This window comes from Cydia pomonella, chromosome 12 (assembly GCF_033807575.1).
Source record: "Cydia pomonella isolate Wapato2018A chromosome 12, ilCydPomo1, whole genome shotgun sequence".
In the NCBI taxonomy this organism is placed as follows: domain Eukaryota; kingdom Metazoa; phylum Arthropoda; class Insecta; order Lepidoptera; family Tortricidae; genus Cydia; species Cydia pomonella.
Window position 1 is genome coordinate 11409059 of NC_084714.1, and position 20161 is coordinate 11429219.

Sequence of the window (20161 nt, forward strand, 5' to 3'; positions counted from 1 at the left end):
CCCAGTGAGCACTAGGATAAAATAATCAAAGTCTAGCCGTCAAAACTCGACTATATATTTAATTATTCAACAAACGTTGCCATTTACCGTCTATCGCTGTCAAAAGTAGACAAAACGGTATAAATGCTATAAAACGATATAAATCTAGACAAGTGTCATTTATATCATTTAACTTATCCACTTATCAACTAAGTTTAAGTAGAAATTTAGACAAATGACAAATTATCCACCGACCATGTTATGCGTAAATCATTTAACATCTATCGCTGTCAAAAGTGGAAAAGACGTCAAATCAATAAAAACTGGATAAAATGTTAGTTATATTATCATTTATACAGCCATATCATTTATAAAATCGACCATAATAGCCCTGCAGCCATAGATAGGCTCACTTGAAGTCGACCGACAGTAATCGACCGGTATAGTTAATTATTTATTATGTATTATTATTGTATCGCCTTGGATTTCACGTGCCTATAAATCCTGGTCGTTTGATAGGCTTGCGTGGGGATATAGATGCAACACGTAGAGGCCCCTTGGACAGCTTTAATGTCATGTATTATTATTATTTATTATTAACTTCGGGGTATGCGTTTAAGGTAACTGTTTTATTTTTATTTTATAAAAGTAATTAAATGTTGCACATAATAGCATTGTTGTAACGTGGGCATTACAAACAATTGAAAACTGTGACATATCAATGTCATTCCGAACATCGATCATCCGAGATAGTTCTTACGTTTAGTAGCAAATGTAAAAACTCGTACTAAACACTAATAGATATGTGAGCAGGCCTTAAGGCAAGTGCACACGTTCATAAGCGCCTTATCAGATAAAAATAAATTGTTGATTATCTCCGAAATTGAGTTAATCACAATACCGGTGTCTTTGAGAAAGTTTAGCTTTTTAGTTTAGTTTAGATTTTCAGCTTTGGATTGCATCTTTGAAATGAACGGAAAAAAAAACACGGTGTACAATTACAATTGATACATATAAGTACAAATATGTATACCTACCCATATGCCTACATATTGTCCTTACCGGGATTCCAACGATGTATTTCTGCCCAGGATTGTCATCTTTGTACTGAGACAAAGGTTTAATTTTACTAAACTGTTCTCGAAAATAAAACTTTTTTAACCGTTTTGTGATCTTCCTTTGATAAGCTTTTGTTATTATTTACGAAGGTCAAACACAAACATAACGACTATTTTAGATGATTAGAAAATTATCAGAAACAAATGTCTACCATTTTGTTTAAGAGCATAGTTTGCGTCCCGTTTGCTCCAATTCAGACAAGTGCGTTGTGTTCAAACACCCATGGTTTTTTATTAGCAGCAGGCGCTGCACATAAACCCGTTAGATTCCAATCAAATATCTACATGCTAAAACGATTTCCGTTTTTAATTAAACTATTTCCGTTGTTATTCTGATTTTATGTAACGACTATTAGCTTCTGCCTGCGACTTCGTCTGCGTGTAATGATGACTTTTGTGATATGACTTTTTTATGTCCTTCCCCGGGACTCAAACAATTTGTATCTCCGTACCAAAATATCATCTACTTAAATCTAGTAGGAGTTGGGATACCAAAATACATCAGTACGTTATCAACTAATTCAACTTACCCGGGTTTATAAAACTGATATCCCTGAAAATATCGCTCCAATAAGTAGTGGGTTCTTAATCCTGTGTTGGATAACATCAAACATATTGGAACAAAAACTATCGCAAGTTTTATTAGGCCGATATCGGCGAGCTTCGGAAGTACTCTCCCGGGCTATCTAATCACAAATGATTCCGTCTCAACCGTGACTTCGTCTCGGCGTCAGTTGAAACTTACATTGGTAACAACTATAGACACTCGGAGGTAAAATAAATTATTTCGTCGGAGGGTAAATGGGCGGTAAACTTAGGGAATAACAATCCAGGCTGCCATATAACTAGATGTACCAAGCTCGAGAAATAAGAGTTCTTAGGTGTAGGTATTCATAAGTGTGACTTTTAGATCGTAACAAATACGCGTAATCTGCGAAAGTACGTATATCCAGTCTGGATGCCTGAAACGTCGGTCTTGTTTTGAAAGCTAAAACTGGCCGCCTACTCTGGCACTTTTTTCGTTAAAGAATACGGCGTAAGATTTCTTGATTATTTTTAAATAGCTAATTTGAATGTCTCTGATAGGTATTTGAACAAAATTTTCTGGATAAAGAAAAAGTATTATAAAGACGATTTGAATTGCCACTCGCTGCTTTTTTTGAAAGGAGACGTTAATTTTTATTAAAACATATTTAATATAATATAAATTTTTATTTCGGTAATAGTTACAATGATTAGAATTAATAATAAAAATTATAAGTAAAATTAAACTAAAATATGACTAATTTAGATCTAAAATACTTAAAATAACCATATTTTACTTTTTATTTTATTTTTAATCAAAACAGGAACATTTATTATGTATAAAATCATTTTGCCAAAATCTAAATCTAAAAATAAATAAAACTAATCTTAAAATAAATAATTAAAAACTATCCCCCTGCGGCATGGTGCCGTAGATGCTGGCAGCATTTCCTCGTTGTATCGCAATACTTATTCTCTGTGTGAGGAAGCTGCCAGCTCTACGATCACCGGTGGCGTCTGCTATTTTTTTAGCTAAATCTTTGAATAGTATAGACGCGTTCGGGCTCTACGGGCCAAGGGTCTCGACGCCAAAAGGCACGCAATCGTATTCGGGGCCGAGACCCCTATATTTAAATCTCTATCGTAAAATTTTCTTTAAATATATTATTATTCAAACCTAAGCTGGACACTGATTTCATGATATATATCAGTATATTAGAAACGAACAATCCATGCTATTTAGAAAATTGTAACCAATGGATAAAATGGTGCCTTTCACCTGAGTTAAACACTCTTCATTTCGAATACGAGAAAAGTCAAATACACGGCTAATTAAAACTTCAGTAGTATTTCTTCGGGGTTTTCAATGAACAATTTAGGTAAAAATATCGTTATTAATGGAATGGAGAGTTAAATATCAGAATGGAAATTGTAAAGATGTGTCCCGCCGAGTTTCTTGCCGGTCCATATTGGGATACCCTCCTCCAATTGACAACATTTCAAAATTTTCAATATCCCTAAATCGAAAACCATTTCGAGAGGGGCTCCTGTAGATTACAAAAAAATAAATTTTATATATTTTTTACGAATTTTAGTATTCAAAATCTCTAAAAATAGTTAAAACGGAAATTGACGTCACCCAGCTCCTTCAGTTCTGCCACTACAAGCAAAAAAATGACTTCCGATTGGGTTGACATTGTCATTGTCATTGAAAACGGGATGAAAACCATCGTTTGACTTGAGTTTTGACGTTTGTGACACTTGTTAATTTGTGATTTTATTTTTAACGCTTGAGGTTATGTCACTCGCACTGTTGTCTATGCTCAAACGTAAATTAATTCAACGTTTTTTCCAGTGTATGAAACAGATCCGTGACGTCACGATTCTCACAAATGACGTTTGTTACATACGCCCTTTTGTTTCAAGTAACAATATAAATAGATTTTATGACCAAAATATAGGACTTACGCAAAATAAAAAAATACGGGTACCTTAAATTAGTGCGTTCTTTCGATGTAGACAATAAAAAGTAGCACTTAAAAATAAGAATTAATTTAATTGAGGGGGGATTTAAATCTTCTGGGGTCAGAGGTGTAGGGTTAGAGCCGGTGTAGCTTTATTTGATGTTCGTGACGTTAATATGTCTACTTGAATAATAAAATATTTTTATCTTTATCTTACAACAAATCCATTTTAAACAAAAATTTTAAATACTTATCGTAAAAAAAAATAAAAAAAACGTACTTAGAAAATACAGTGCTCTAGAGCAGACTCGTATCATTTTCTGCACACTTTTTAGAACAACAACGACCTACTTTCAGAGAATGAGAAATAAAAAGTTCTTTGTTTTTATGTAGGTACAGTAAATATGTTACAACTATGTTAATGCAACATAAACATGAAAAAGCGGCCAAGTGCGAGTCGGACTCGCCCATGAAGGGTTCCGTACCATTTATGACGTATTAAAAAAAACTACTTACTAGATCTCGTTCAAACCAATTTTCGGAGGAAGTTTGCATGGTAATGTATATCATATATTTTTTTTTAGATTTTTCATTCTGTTATTTTAGAAGTTACAGGGGGGGGGGACACACATTTTTTCACTTTGGATGTGTCTCTCGCGCAAACTATTCAGTTTAGAAAAAAATGATATTAGTAACCTAAATATCATTTTTGAAGACCTATCCATAGACGTATGGGTTTGATGAAAAAAAAAAATTTTTTTTAATTTATGACGTATTAAAAAAAACTACTTACTAGATCTCGTTCAAACCAATTTTCGGTGGAAGTTTGCATGGTAATGTATATCATATATTTTTTTAGATTTTTCATTCTGTTATTTTAGAAGTTACAGGGGGGGGGGGGACACAAATTTTTTCACTTTGGAAGTGTCTCTCGCGCAAACTATTCAGTTTAGAAAAAAATGATATTAGAAACCTAAATATCATTTTTGAAGACCTATCCATAGATACCCCACACGTATGGGTTTGATGAAAAAAGATTTTTTGAGTTTCAGTTCTAAGTATGGGGAACCCCCAAAATTTATTGTTTTTTTTTTCTATTTTTGTGTAAACATCCTAATGCGGTTCATAGAATACATCTACTTACCAAGTTTGAACAGTATAGCTCTTATAGTTTCGGAAAAAAGTGGCGGTGACATAATCGGACAGACAGACGGACATGACGAATCTATAAAGGTTCCGTTTTTTGCCATTTGGCTACGGAACCCTAAAAATTCTAAATCAATTATACCACCCCAAGTGTTGTTTTCCATCTTCCTTTTATTTTTGTTATGTGTTTTTGTTGGCGAATAAACCTATCTTTGTATTGTTTTTTGTTTAAATAAGGTAATAGTATTTGCTAAGCATTCGGTCTCCATTTTCTCTTTCAACAAGGTGAGTAGGTAAATAAAACAACATCCACTCACTGAACAAACAAAAACTTCTACGTAAAATTATATTCGTCTCGACGGTGTCCTTTAAGATAGTAATAACGTTATCTAAAACTCTTAACCAACATGAATAAAAGAATTTGGCATCATGGGTCAATCAGTACCCCTAGTGTAAATAAATTCGATTTTAAAACGTGACGTACGCGTTTGCGTTTAGTCTCATTTTGTATTGGATTTAGAAAGAGCGCGCCAAGCGGGACGTTTTGGAAACTCAAAATCCTATACAAAATGAGACTTAACGCAAACGCGTTCGTCACGTTATGATGTCGATAAATTTTACACTAGGGGTACAGTTATACTTATCTTGAATTGGGGTGAAAAGCGTAAACTCGTAGCCATATTGAAGAGTTGGGAACTGCAGGATCTTGTCTTGTCTGAGGAGTATCGTTTTAAAGATATCTGACTAGATTTAATTACTTACTGCCCTCTTTCCTAATTATGAACATAAGATCAGAGTTAGGACATTATACGCCAGGTAGGAAACTGTCCAGCCCTAAATACGGTAAATAGTATGGTTCCCTTTGCTATTTTCGTGGAGCATATACTCTTTAAAGCTCCCTGAATATTAACTGAGTGCGAAGAATTGCGATGCAACAGGTGAAATACTTTGTCATCCTCAAAATATTTTAGTGAAATTGCAACATTTATGAACGCCGAAACTTTATGGCACGTCAGCATTTCGAAATCTTTGGCGCGCTAAAATGGGAATTCACGTCAAAAAATTGGATGTAACAAGATTGATGGATGCGAGCGCAAATTCAATATTTATTTGCCGGGGCCTGTTTGATATTCATTCCGAATGGAAATCATTCAGCTACAGGTGAATGACAGTGGGAATTATGCACTATGTTGTTTAAAGATAACTAAGTAATAACATTGTTGTTTGGGAATAATATTGTATAACCTAGTTTACAGTTTTTTCTTTTGAATATTTGGATTCTTGTTTGCTATCCACGATTATGACTATGACAGTGTTTATTATCTCTCGTTTATTAGCATACATTTGCGTTTTTATGTAAGTAATTTTAGACAAATCATTTGATTTAGATTGCTCTACCTACATTTTCTTGGTAAACGTTAGGCTTACATTAAAAAAAAAAACATGTCAATTATAGTGTAATTTCACATCCAGACACTTGTCTATTTAAGCTACAAGTACAGATGTAGTGAATAATCCTTTCCCATCGTTTTTTTTACGGAAACGTACGAATGTGTTATGCTATTTTAGTCAGTCTCAGTACAAAATGTACCGAGGTTGACTGAAGTAGCATGACTCATGACAAATACGAACGATTCCGAGAAAATATGGGAAAGGATTATTCACTCCATCTGTACATCGTGTTTAAGACCGACTCCACAAATATTTATAACACGAACATGCTTTGGTATTGGTACCTACATACTTTAAATTACCTAGCAGTATAGTATTATTCTTCGATGATGCGGTTCATTGAACAATAGACATCAGGCAATGTGTTCTGTGTTATAAAAGACAGTCAATGAAATATTGTTTGTGCAGGGTGCGTGAACATTCCGCTCCGCGAGATCCCGTCTACGGGCGTCGAGGCGTGGTACAAGCTAGAGGCTCGCTCGCAGCGCTCCTCGGTCCAGGGACGCATCAGGCTTCGGTTGTGGCTGTCGGCGCGCGAGGCAGGCAGACATGACGATGATAACTGGCAGCAGGTTTGTGCCTATTCAATATTATAACTTAATTTGGAAGATGTGATGTATTCTTAGGCGTTGTTGTATCTAAAAGGCATACATAAACATAACAAAGCAACGCGACAATTTCAAATATGTATGCTGTCTCTGTGCTATATGGTTATGTACAGTCAGCGTCAAATACTCCGTAGCAGTCAACGTGGCCAAATAGTTCGGTACACCATACTAAATATATGGTGTACCGAACTATTTGGCTACTTTGGTTGTTACTAAGTATTTGACGCCGACTGTACTTAGTTTTTTTTTGTAAAAAGTGGATATGCGTTGCTAATTGCGACAGTTATCTACATATAATTATGTGCCATCCGGCACACATTTTCGGGCGGAACCCCCTCGTCGGCGTCGGCCTCGGCGGGCGTCGTCGCCTTCATCCATGCCTAAGTCTGATAAATACAATTTTTTAAAATTTTCCTATTCTGTTCTGTTGATTGTTTACTTACATTCTGCACGTTAAATATTTTTTCCGCTCCGGCTTTGATGTTGATTGTTTTGTGGTCGTGGTTATTGTTAACGTCAACAACAGTTGAAAATCAGATTTTGATTGCTTATTTTCTTAATTTAGGTCATATAGTACTTGATTTTTTTGCTCTGCTATTAAAAGTTTAATTAGTACTGTTTACAAAATTATCTGTAACTAAGAAGGTTACCTATCAATTAAGTAATTAACAAGTTGCTTTGTTAATTTTTATACTCTAATACTGTTGACTACATTGACACGACATATGTGACCAATGTAGTGATACGGAATCCCACTGAATATTGCGACGTCAAGCGAAAACGAAAAAGGAAACGTACTTTTCCGCCCGAATGGAATAATAGATTCGGAGCTTTATGTGATTTAATGATTTTCTTGCCACTGCTTTTAGTGTTATTTCACACTGCAGACCTCTCGATATTAATAACGCCAAATGATCTCTCAATATCCCGTAACGTCATCGCTGGAGCCTAATGGCCAAAGTGCGTAATATAGCGGTACTGAGGGTAATAAAATAAGGATTACTGAGTATCGAACCAATATTGCTAATCTGCTGAGCTACTGCACTGGACATAAACTGTTTTATAGACCTTTACGTAGCGGCCCATTAGTTGGTTTACGCGTTACATCTGGACTGCATAAATAAGGAACCGCGGCGCCGCGCCGTGTCCGACTAATGCCGAGATTTATGCCTTTCGGGGATCTCTGATTAAATTTTGGTTAGTTAAGACCACGTTCTTAACGTCACAGACAACGTAAGCGATATACAAGTCAAATGGAAGTAGTAGAAGCGAAAATTAAAGTAAATTACTGTAAAATAATTTAGGTTCACCCAACCCTGCATTCGTCTGGTGGCGCCACTGGCATGCACACAACCAATTGATTCATCTTAGGTGGTTATCGCGCAGATGTGCCTTCCGGTTTGATCAGTGAGAGCAGGGCTTCGCTATAGACGTGCATATCGCTTTCTCGCTTGCATACCGGCAGGCGAAGCGGAAACTGCATCACTCTGTGAAAAGCGCAGGCTATTAGGTTCGAAGTTATACTCTGCTAAACAAAAATTCCAGAAAAAAAATATTATTCAATTAATATTATGTATATTTTGCATCCATTTTTGCGGTTAAAGCTGTTTGTTTTTTTACTGACTTTTATTTTTGATAGTTACTCGTAAAATTAGGAATGTGAATGGTTTCTTAGGACGTGCAATTAAATTAAATACCAAATAATGAGTTAATGCCGTTTTAATAAGTAACATAATTTAGAAATGACTTTGACTGTTAAGTTTTGAGCTACCTTCATTAAAATGTCCAAAAGGACCCAACAAAGTGTAGGCTTTAATTAAGCGCGTTTGGGAAGCTTTCCCGCCACCTTGCCGGATTACGTTAATTTTGTTAAGGTTAGCTTTGTCCCACAAATTGCTAGATTTATACGGCAATGAAATCACGTTTATAAAGATTGTGAAACTCAATAGATAAATAATAGCTTAATTTTTAGATTTAAGAATTATAATGATCAGACCTGGGATTCCGCCGGCATAATTTATTGACAGTGTAAAACTCAATAACTAAATAATAGCTTGATTTTTAATTTAATAATGATACTGACCGTTCACATTCTCTCTGCTTAGCCTTAAGGTTGACTGGTAGTGAATGCCTCGTGGCATTAAGTTCGCCTTTGTACTGTAAGTTTTTTTTCTTTTGTGAAATAAAGATTTAAGTAATAAATAAAAGATCAGACCTCGGATTCTAGCGGGCATAATTTATTTACAGGTAGGGAGTTCCTACTTAGGGGCTTCTAAAAAGCTTCCCTATAAGTACCGTAATTACGTATTATGTAGATTTAAATTTCATAACCTTAATAAAAGTGATTGCTCTATTTAAAAGTCATGTATTGGTTTGCACAAGTTGACTACATTTTAATTCTATGTCGGTAAATGTTTTGAACCAAACAACGAAGTGTAGGTTCTCAATGTTATTCTAAATACCTACCTGACACAATTGTTAAAATAGGAGATGTTCAAGACGTGATAAATATTAATTATTATAAACGTTTTACACATGTCTGATATTGTGACAATTCTAACGTACACAAACAGTGTTCTTCACACCTGATCAATAGATTATTTTTCAATGTGACCTGTACACACGTGTGGTATTAAATACGGTGCGTATCTATTCGATAAAACGTACCAATCGTTTAGCGTCGTGTAATCACCGGAGTGCAATCTCCAAGATAAATCCAATTTAACTAGTCTCGCATTCGTACCTAGCTAGTGTAATGTATACACATATATTCTACACACAATTCTTCCACGGCGAGACTCAATGACACGGCTTTTTTCGCTCCACAAGTTTTCACATCCCCTTTCATTAATCAGGGTTTACGGCCGCTGTTATTTCTTCTTTTTTTTTAATTGAGTGGATGATCTTTTTTCATGCCACGAACTGGCATTAGAAGTAATTTTAATCACACGTCGGCGTTTAAACATGCTCTACCGCGTTTTGAGACTCCCTCCATTTATTTGATGCTAAAAGTGTTTGCGAGCTCTTGAAAGAGCTTCGTAGTGTAAGATTAAATCGAGTTTCTCAGCCACCTGCTCCGCCTTTAAGGAAATTAAATCTGGAAATTAATTTGAATATTTTTTTTCATGAAACAAAGTTTATACATAAAATTACGTTCATGGAAACTTCCAATTTCGAAACTGTAATCGTAATAAGTCCGTTGATAATAATACTTTACGCCTCAAGCTGTCAAACTGTATGCTAACTTGTTTACCATAGACAAGAATAAATACAGACGAAGGTAGCGAAATTAAAAAGTTGCTTTAAGTTTACTTCGAGATCGAGGATATAATAATAAACTGAGGAAATAACTTCATCTTTAATTTATAAATGTGAGACTTCGTAATACCGCCTCACGAGGTAGAGGCTTTTCACTCCCTCTTTGAATAATATAGGTTTCTTATATTAAGGGCCACCCGAAAACTTTACATCTTTGCAGTTAATTTTATCGGTTTTCTAATATATTCCAAGTGAATATATTGTATAAAATGGAAAATTCCTTATACCATGGAAATGATGTAGAAGTGTATTCTAACAATCATCTTCCCTTCTGTCGGTTACATGGTTTCAGTTTAATTCGCCTTTCGCCTATAGTGATTCTTGCATATAAATTGTAGCTGTGACGACTGTCACTGAATAAGTTAAGTAACTAAATTGTGTCAGTGCTGTAGCGTGATATTGCTCTTTTTCCGTTTCTGCAACGCTGCAATATTCCTGTAGTGTTCATTAAGTTTCTAGGATTATATTACCTGACTAAATACTTCGTTGTAACGAGATATCTTAATCTCGGATGACGCAGCTTTCTGATATTTAAATTATTCGGAGGTTCTGTAGGTACACTAAACTTTTTTTTTTTGGTAAAGGTCCGCCAACATGAGCGCCTGTTTGGAGTCCTACTGGCCAACGAGGTGGACTCGGCGAGCGGCGGGCCGAGCGGTGCCGAGAGCGAGTGCCCGGCGATGTGGGAGGGCGAACTGTGCGGAGCGGCGCAGACGCTCCTGCATCAACACGCCGTTCAGAGCGACATGAGCACTCTACAGGCGGCGATAGCGCGCTTCGCTGCTGCTTGCAGACTCAACAGCGATGCACCTCTAGATCCCAAGTAAGGAGATCGTGATGTAATTTTTCTACGTTTAATTTAACTGAGCTACCTAATTGGATAGTTGGATACCCCAACGGTTCCATATTCTGACAGGGGAAAAATGACCTTGAACAGAAAACTTCAAATTGAATTTCGAGGTTTGTAGGCTATTCGATTTAAAAACACATGACTAATTCAGTGATTATTTTTAAACACAGATACATGTACAAGCTCCTAACCGAGCTAGAGCGTACTTGGTGCGCGTCAGAGGGGATGCCCCTACGAGCTGAGGCGTGCCCCGGCGCGGGCGGCTCGTGCGCCTCGCGGGACGAGGAGCGCTGGCTCGCCGACTGCTTCGGCGAGTTCGTCGAGCGCGCGCTGCATCAGCTGCGACTGCACCGCGACCTGTACCCTGTGCTACACCACCAGAGTCTTAACAAGTTAGTGCTAAATACAAATACCTACGGTTACGAACCTCTAACCAAGTTAGGACGTATTTGGCGTAGCACGATAGGCGCCGGCTTTTATTTTATAAATAAATTTTAATTATGTACCTATGTATATAATTGTTTGACGATCATAATATAAATTCGTATTAGATTAGTTAAGATAATTTTTATTGCAAATTACAATTATGAAATAAATTTAAATCGTGTTTTTACGTGGCGTCTTCTCATACGATATCTATATCAATGCATTGATAGTACTCGTATTTACCCCAATACTTGTGTTGCATCGCATTCCTTATCGCAACAATTAGTTCGCTACCATATTTCCGCAAATACAACAGATGAGTGTGTTTCAGGCAGATACAACAACGGGCATCCACGGGGATCCTTAATACAATTAAAAGCCGAAACTAACTAAAAGGCTTGAAATGTTAAATGTGAATGGCCCTTATCGGGGTGCAATCAAAGTTCAGGGGTTACGTTGTGATTCGTGAATATTTTATGAAGTTCAGAGAATCTCCATTATCTCTAGTAACACGTGAAATAAATGTCTCTCTTACAGGATAGTACAAGTGACGGACTTAGTACATTATATAATAGGCAACCCTTTACGTACAGAAGAAAAACACGTAGCCCATTCCGCCGATATGAAAACGCGCACACTTGTAACTGAAAGCTTCGATACACCGCCATATTATTATGTTTAAATATTTGTATTTCGTCGCGTTTGTACGTAATAGTATTTTATTGACAAGCTTGATTACATCACTATTGTATACAATACTTTTTCTACTAGTCAACTAAAATAATACTTTTTCTACTATAAAACCTAAATAATGAAACAAAATTAGGTAAGCATCTCACCCAAATGCTTATTTATTAAATAGTAGCTCGTTGATATCTCTTCCACTTGACCGCGGCTACACGTGATTGGTCGAATTTATTACAGTGCGTTTCGTAAGAAGTCATTACAGTACAGTCGGGAGTCTAAATAGAAAAGTATGCGATTTCAGTTTGGAATACGAGTCTTAATAGTAAAAAAATGGAGTTTTAAATTCATTGCCCAAACTTATACGAGTAAGTTTCCAAGATAAACTTTTTAACACTACTCGTACTGCCATCTGAGGATCGTAATAGAAACTCCTGTAACAGGCATTTCATGCGGAATTATCTTTAGAAATCCGTAACAACAACCAATGTCCGTTAATTCCACAATATTTCTATTATACGTTCTTGCCACGTCTAAGTTGATTTAACTAATGAACTTTCTCAATTATAAGACCAGAGAACTAATAATTCAGTGTGCTTCACGGAAACTTTGTAAAACTTACGGGTTCAATTGAATGAGATATTTTCTCTTTCACTAAAGGACTCTCAGAAAATAAGACGTAAAACTGCGCTCGGAGCTAAACTAATTTCGATGATCATTGTGATGAATTGATGACATAGCTGTTTAATTGGAGACATAAATTTAATACGCAAAGTATTAAAATAGTACATTAGTTTCCTTTTGATTGGTAAAACAATTACTACAATATCGTTATCACACCTACAGCTTGGTTAAATCTAGTTTATTGTGATTAATATACAGCGTGTTTTTTGATACGACCGCATAACCAGCAGGTAGTTAGTTTAGGCGTTAATAGGCACACTTTAATTAGTTTTATAAACAACAGACAAAACAGACAACTTTCATTTTCCATATAAAATAATTCAGCGAGCAAGCAATCACTACTTTGATATAACCCAAAACATCGCATTTAATGACGCGACATCATAACTGTCACAATTGATGATGATGTACGAAATATATTGCCGCTCTAAAAAAACAACGGGTTGCACTCCGGGAGTGCCGGCAGAAGTGAAAACTTGAATATTAACGTTGTGCATTTTTGATATTTTGGAATGGTTAAGCGAATAATTTTGCACAAAATACTTTAATTATCAGCATAAAGTACTATCATTTATGTGCTTTATTGCGCTATGGTACACAAACATGTCAATTTATATTACATTAAAAATTTAATACTTCAGAACTATTACAATTATTTAACATTAAAAAGTTTATCTCTCGAAAAATCAACTTCCGTCCATAATTTCAACAACTCTACTGGCTTAAATGACATTGTAACAATTTTTCGATCAGGTCACGTGTCCGTCTTATGAATTTTCAATCTGACGCATCTGTCATTCACGTGACCTGTCGCAATTTTTTCCCCATCACAAAAAGTGCAAGCGCTGCTAAAGAAGTTTTCACATCAAAAAACAAATTTGGTCTGGTAGTTAAGATTAAATCAGAAGCGTTGTATAGCACTAAAACTCACTCATGATTAGTACAAGGCTTTGAATTGGACTGGAATACGTCTTGCAAGATGAAAATGATAATTCCTGAACACTCATATCATATCATAAATGATACCGGTAACTGCCTTAAAACATTATTATTTGTCTCGTGTAAATATCCTGAGTGTGCGCAGCAAGAAACATTAACCGTCCCTTGTGATTTAGGCACTGGAGTTAATAATGAACGAGCGCGTACCTATAAAGCGGTGTTTCATTAATATTGTAAAATTTAACTGAGTAATTGTTGTATAAAAGGGGCATGTAAAAGGATACCTGTTGGAGTTTTGTGTATTTAAAATCTGTCAGTATACGTTCTGTTTTGAGTTAATAGTGAAAAATGTAAACAAAAGTTTGTAAAGTATGTCACAAGTTTAAGCTTTTCTGACGTGTTTAACGAACAAGATACCGATAGGGCATTTGATGTTTTTCACGAATGGATTGTTATGTTATTTGATCAATAGTTTCCCAGTATATCAAATAAAACGCTCTAACAAAAGTAATAAAACTTGGATAGCAAAAGGATTGAAAATAAGCTGTAAAACTAAACGCACGTTAAGATATAAGTACTATTTTGATAAAACTGCTGAAAACAAAGCTTATTTCAATAAATACTCAAGTATTTTGAGAAAATGTTTGAAGGCCTTACAAAGAAATTGTAACGATAAGTACATATTACAAGCTCATAACAAGTTTAGGGCGACGTGGAATATTATTAACCGCAAAATAGGAAACAAAAAGTCAGATGTTAATATAGACGAAATATCAGTATCAAATATGACAGAGTTAGGCAGGGGGGGCTTACTTCTCCCAGGCTGTTTAACTTTTACTTGGATGAGTTGATGGTTGGGCTCAACAGCATGCATGTCGGATGCTACATAGATGGTGTCAGCATAAATAACATCAGTTATGCGGACGACATGGTGCTGTTGAGTCCGTCGATCGGTGCTCTAAGAAAGATGTTGGCGGTATGTGAGGAGTACGCTAAAGTTCATGGCCTGCAGTACAACCCCAGGAAAAGCGAGGTAATGGTGTTCAAGGCGGGGACGAAAGCACCAACGTTTAAACCGAGGGTTGAACTGCAGGGGACCCCTCTCTCGGTCGTGGAAAGTGTAAAATATCTGGGGCATATGATAACACATGACCTTAGTGATGACCTAGATATTGAGCGGGAGCGCAGGGCGTTGGCGGTAAGGTCAAACATGCTGGCCCGCAGGTTTGCTCGATGTTCAGCGGATGTCAAAATCGTACTGTTTAAGGCATTCTGTCAGTCGTTCTACTCTAGCAGCCTGTGGGTTAAGTATACCAAAAGAGCCTTTAACGCCCTGCGCGTTCAATATAACAATGCATTCAGGATGCTGTTGGGGCTACCGAGGTGGTGTAGTGCCTCGGGTATGTTCACCGAGGCTCGCACGGACGGTTTTCAAGCCATACTACGCAAGAAAATCGTGTCGATGCTAAGCCGAGTCAGAAAAAGTACCAACAGTATTCTGAGTGTATTCGCAGATCGATATGATTGCCCAATGTTAATGTACTGGGTTGGGCAGATAGGGGCTATTGCTCGTTTTAGGTCGAAATAGATAAATTCAGGTTATCTATTTCGTAGTAAAATGGTAATTGTGTTAATATAAGTTCCTTTAGTGTAGAAAAGTACAGATAAGTAGTTGTATAATTTACTAACCTCTATTTTTATGTCTAGTTAAGATACTTACAATCTATGGACTTACATGGTTCGAAATAAAGATTCTATATAAATACTATTCTCAATGACGGATCTGACATAGCTAATGCATTTAATGATTATTTTATAACTAATCTTACAAATAAAACGGATGATGATAACTCGGTAAATAATGCAAAAATCTCAAATAATTTAAATAGTATTTTTGTAGAGCCTACAAGTCCGCATGAAGTTTTTAGACAGATAATGTCGCTACGCAACACTAAAGCATATGACCCAGGATATGACAATATCAATACAGAGGTTCTTAAAGTGGTTGCTGATTATATAGAGTTCCCTTTATCTCACATAATCAACTTGTCTTAGGAACAAGGCATTTTTCCAAGAAAGTTAAAATTTTCTGTCGTTAAGCCATTACACAAAAAGGGTAATACCAGTGATATGAATAATTATAGACCTGTAACATTAATCCCGGTGATATCAAAAGTTTTTGAAAAGATATTTTACTCTCGTATGTTGACCTTCTTAGAACAAAATAATATATTAGCTTCTGAACAAAACGGATTTAGGAAAAATAAGTCCACTTCTCTTGCTGCTTTCAACCTAATTAAAAGTGTTACAAATAGTATAAATAGTAATAAGACAATTGTTGCCCTATTCCTTGACATGAGTAAAGCTTTCGACTTTGTAAACCACAAAACATTACTAAATAAACTACGCAATTATGGCATACGTGGACCAGCACATAGATGGCTTCAGAGTTATTTGTCTGAGCGTGTTCAAGTTACAAAAATAACTCAATTTAATGAAGCTGACAAAACATTGGAAGATTATGTATCTTTAGCCAGTCATAATAGGTCAGGGGTACCTCAGGGGAGTATAATGGGGCCATTATTATTCCTCCTCTACATAAACGACTTGCTTCGGGCAATACGATACCCAACGATTTTATTTGCTATATGAAAAATATATAAACACTGCTTTGGCGGACGCTGTGACGTGGTTAACTGTTAATAACTTAAGAATTAACATGGACAAAACAAACAAACAAACTATATCCAATTTCGTACCAAGCAAAGTAAAGGAAGACAGTTGAACATAATGCACAATGAAAAGCATATAAAACAAGTTGATACTACTATTTTCTAAGGTATAACGGTTGATGAAAATTGTGATTGGGAAGAACATGTCAACACAGTATGCTTGAAAATCAATAGATTTAATTATTGCACTTAAGAAAATTAAACTTATTTCATCACATGAAACCGCCTAGTTGGTATATCATAGCTACGTGAGTTTAGCACTAAGATACGGGTTAGTTTTATGGGGCAACTCAACACATGCCTATAAAGCCTTTATAGCTCAAAAAAGGTGCATAAGAGCAATAAGGGGCCTTCGTCAAATGGAATCTTGCAAGCCAATATTTAGTAAAAATACAGTTCTTACGCTTCCATGTATGTATATTTTAGAGGCATGTAAATTCGTGAGAATAAACATGGATTTATTTATCAAAAGGGATAATGACAACAATATCATTTTTGAAGACCTATCCTTGACAATCAACATACTAGGATTTGACAAGTGTTGAGTATTGCCATATAAAGAATTCTGTTACAAGGTCAATATCACGTTTCGCTGGCCAGACTTTACGACAAACATGTCCGATGATACTGCCCAGATTTGTGCAATTTGATTCCGCTAAGTTAGACGATATAGAGTGCATGTATGGAGGTACGTGCGTAGACTGCCTTCTGGAGCGAAAAGTTTACGGAGCTAGTGAGCGAGACAAAATTAGTAGGAATTCACCTAATGTGCACTTTACCTGCCCTTACTTTACCTCCGGAATATCTTGTTAAAGAAAAATACACTATATAAAAGCTTATGCATCAAAAATTATAAAACTACTAGCAACCCGCCCCGGCTTCGCACGGGTAACCTTAACCCTTTTTCAGGCAACACCAATCTACAAGGTTTTGCCAAAAAATTCAAATATATTCCAATAAATCTAGCTTTGATGATTCATTTGAAGACAAGTCACATTTCCCGAAAGTAAAATCTAATCTGAACCTTAAATCAAAATGCTTAAGTTGAAATTTTATTGGCGCCTATGCGTTCGATAAATCGTACTATTTATGCCTGGAAAAGGGTTAACAAAATATACACCTATAAACCTTCATTACTCTATTGATAGATGAAATCCGCATGAAAATCCATTCGGCAATTTTTGAGTTTATCGCGAATATACAGACAGACGGACACGGCGGGGGACTTTATTTTATAAGGTATAGTGATAGCTTGTAACTAATCAAAATATTGAAAATGCCAGTTCAGGTTTCAAGTGTTTCAACTTTAGGTGATGCGTGATGCGTAGTATTGTACGTATTTACAATTTTATTTCACATTTCATGACTAAAAATAACTTTCTTCTGTCCTTACTCGTAATTAATTATGCATAAATTTGCAGGCTGGAGTTCCTTCTGCGGTGCCTAAGCCAGCTATCGCAAATGAAGGCCTTCTGGCGGTGCTGTCCCTTTAATAAGGAAATAAGGTAAGCCAAGGTTTTCATCTACCTTTAAATAATGCACAGATTTTGCTATAAGCCCTCTTCGCTCTGTTTATCAATGATGAAAGGCAATTTTTTTCAACAAAATATACCTCGTCGGTATTTTATAATTTGTATCAAGGCGAAAAATTGTATCAAGAGTGCTTAAAGAAATTTGCTTAAAATAAACGTACATGCATCATTTTACCTGCCAAAATGTCCTCGCCTTTTTGCCAGTATATTCACAGGTATAATAGCGGGGACAAATGGGCGGAAAAGAAATTCATCTTGACACTTTAGGTACGGATTTTTCTGAAGGTTGCCCATTTTCTTAACTGTTGAATAGGTGCAAAAATAATCAACTGATGTTACGAGTATGCCATATTTCATATGTTAATATCTCTCTAAATGCTAAGCCGGTACAAGAGTCTAACTACATTTTAATAGGTAACTATTAAAAAAAGCGGCCAAGTGCGAGTCGGACTCGTCCATGAAGAGTTCCGTACCATTTATGACGTATTAAAAAAATCTACTTACTAGATCTCGTTCAAACCAATTTTTGGTGGAAGTTTGCATGGTAATGTAGGTACATAATTTTTTTAAGTTTTATCAATCTGTTATTTTAGAAGTTACAGGGGGGGGGGACACATTTTACCACTTTGGAAGTTTCTCTCGCGCAAACTATTCAGTTTAGAAAAAAAAATTAGAAACCTCAATATCATTTTTGAAGACCTATCCATAGATACCCCACACGTATGGGTGTGATGAAAAAAAAATCTTTGAGTTTCAGTTCTAAGTATGGGGAACCCCCAATTTTTTTTTTTTCTATTTTTGTACGAAAATCTTAATGCGGTTCACAGAATACATCTACTTACCAATTTTCAACAGTATGTTCTTATAGTTTCGGAAAAAAGTGGCTGCGACATAAACGGACAGACAGACGGACATGACGAATCCATAAGGGTTCCGTTTTTTGCCATTTGGCTACGGAACCCTAAAAAACATACCTAAGTATAGCTCGCACCAGTATAAGTATTTCCTCTATCAGAGGATAGTTACGCAATAAATTTAGTAAATTTGTTTTAATTTAAATAAATTAGGTAAAGGTGTAGGTAGTTGAGGGCATTATTTAATTCATTAAATTATAAGTAGGCTCGATCGCGGGGTGAAGGGGTCGAAAGAACTCGTTTACCTGTGTTGTTGCGGGCAACATATTATTTAAGTTCTAACAGGATCGATCAAGGGGTATGGAGCTAGCAGAGCCTAGAAGGCTCAAAATCTATTTGTGAGGGGTCTTGCTAGACTAGTCAATTCCTTTGCAAGAAAGTATGCGTGGCCATTCATAGTGTAGGTACAGTCAGCGTCAAATACCTTGTAGCAGTCAAAGTGGCCAAATAGTTCGGTACACCATACTAAATATATGGTGTACCGAACTATTTGGCTACTTTGGTTGCTACAAAGTATTTGACGCTGACTGTACATAGGTAGGGTAGGCGGACTGTCTTTTGGTAAATTGCGGTAGGTACGCTCAGATTCCCACGTACCTCGATGTATATGCGTATATACAATATTAGTAGGTATCACTAGTCTGATTGAGTTGGAAATGGAGACCTGAGGGTGTACCTAAGGACTTTTAATACAAAACGGCGGTCAATAACGGACAAAGTTCGCCCACTTTGACGAAGTCACACGCTCTTACCACTAGGCCACCGATGCCGATTAATCTGTGTAACAGTGTACACAGTTTCCTACAAAGAATACTGAGCGGGTTGAAGCGGTGCCGCGCTTTTGGTATGCTACAACCTTTAATGTTTAATTTTATGTTATTGTTTTATTTCATTGTGTTGTACGAGTTTAAAACATGAAAATAGAGAATTATTATTACCTATTATTATTTAATGTCATTTTTCTATCGATTCTTCAAATGAGCTTAAAAAACAGACGCAAAACCAAGTATTAAAAATCAATAAGGAATACGAGAAATCGATCCAAGAACGATACATCCATTTTTAAGTATTTTCCATACAAAGGACAACGTGTCTCGGACAGTTGGAATGCGTACTCAGAGCCGAAGCTAAAACGTAAACCCTTTTGGACAAAGAACATTTATTAAAACTATCTAGTTTTTAAATGACTATATCTTATATGATATAGTTACCGTGCTAAACTAGCCGCAAGAACTTCATCGTTTTCAGTTGATTGAATTGGGGCGTATTTGTTTACTTATAGTTATGAAA

At 36.0% G+C, this 20161-nt stretch overlaps 1 protein-coding gene across 1 annotated transcript in view; it reads left to right on the forward strand.

Annotated features, from left to right (window-relative positions):
* Positions 1–20161, forward strand: part of LOC133523578 (BAI1-associated protein 3) — a 159678-nt gene that overhangs the window by 90015 nt on the left and 49502 nt on the right. The window contains exons 9-12 of the mRNA XM_061859243.1: positions 6593–6756; positions 10695–10933; positions 11131–11352; positions 17847–17930. Coding sequence (XP_061715227.1) covers positions 6593–6756; positions 10695–10933; positions 11131–11352; positions 17847–17930 — 709 coding nt within the window. The remainder of the gene's footprint in view (positions 1–6592; positions 6757–10694; positions 10934–11130; positions 11353–17846; positions 17931–20161) is intronic.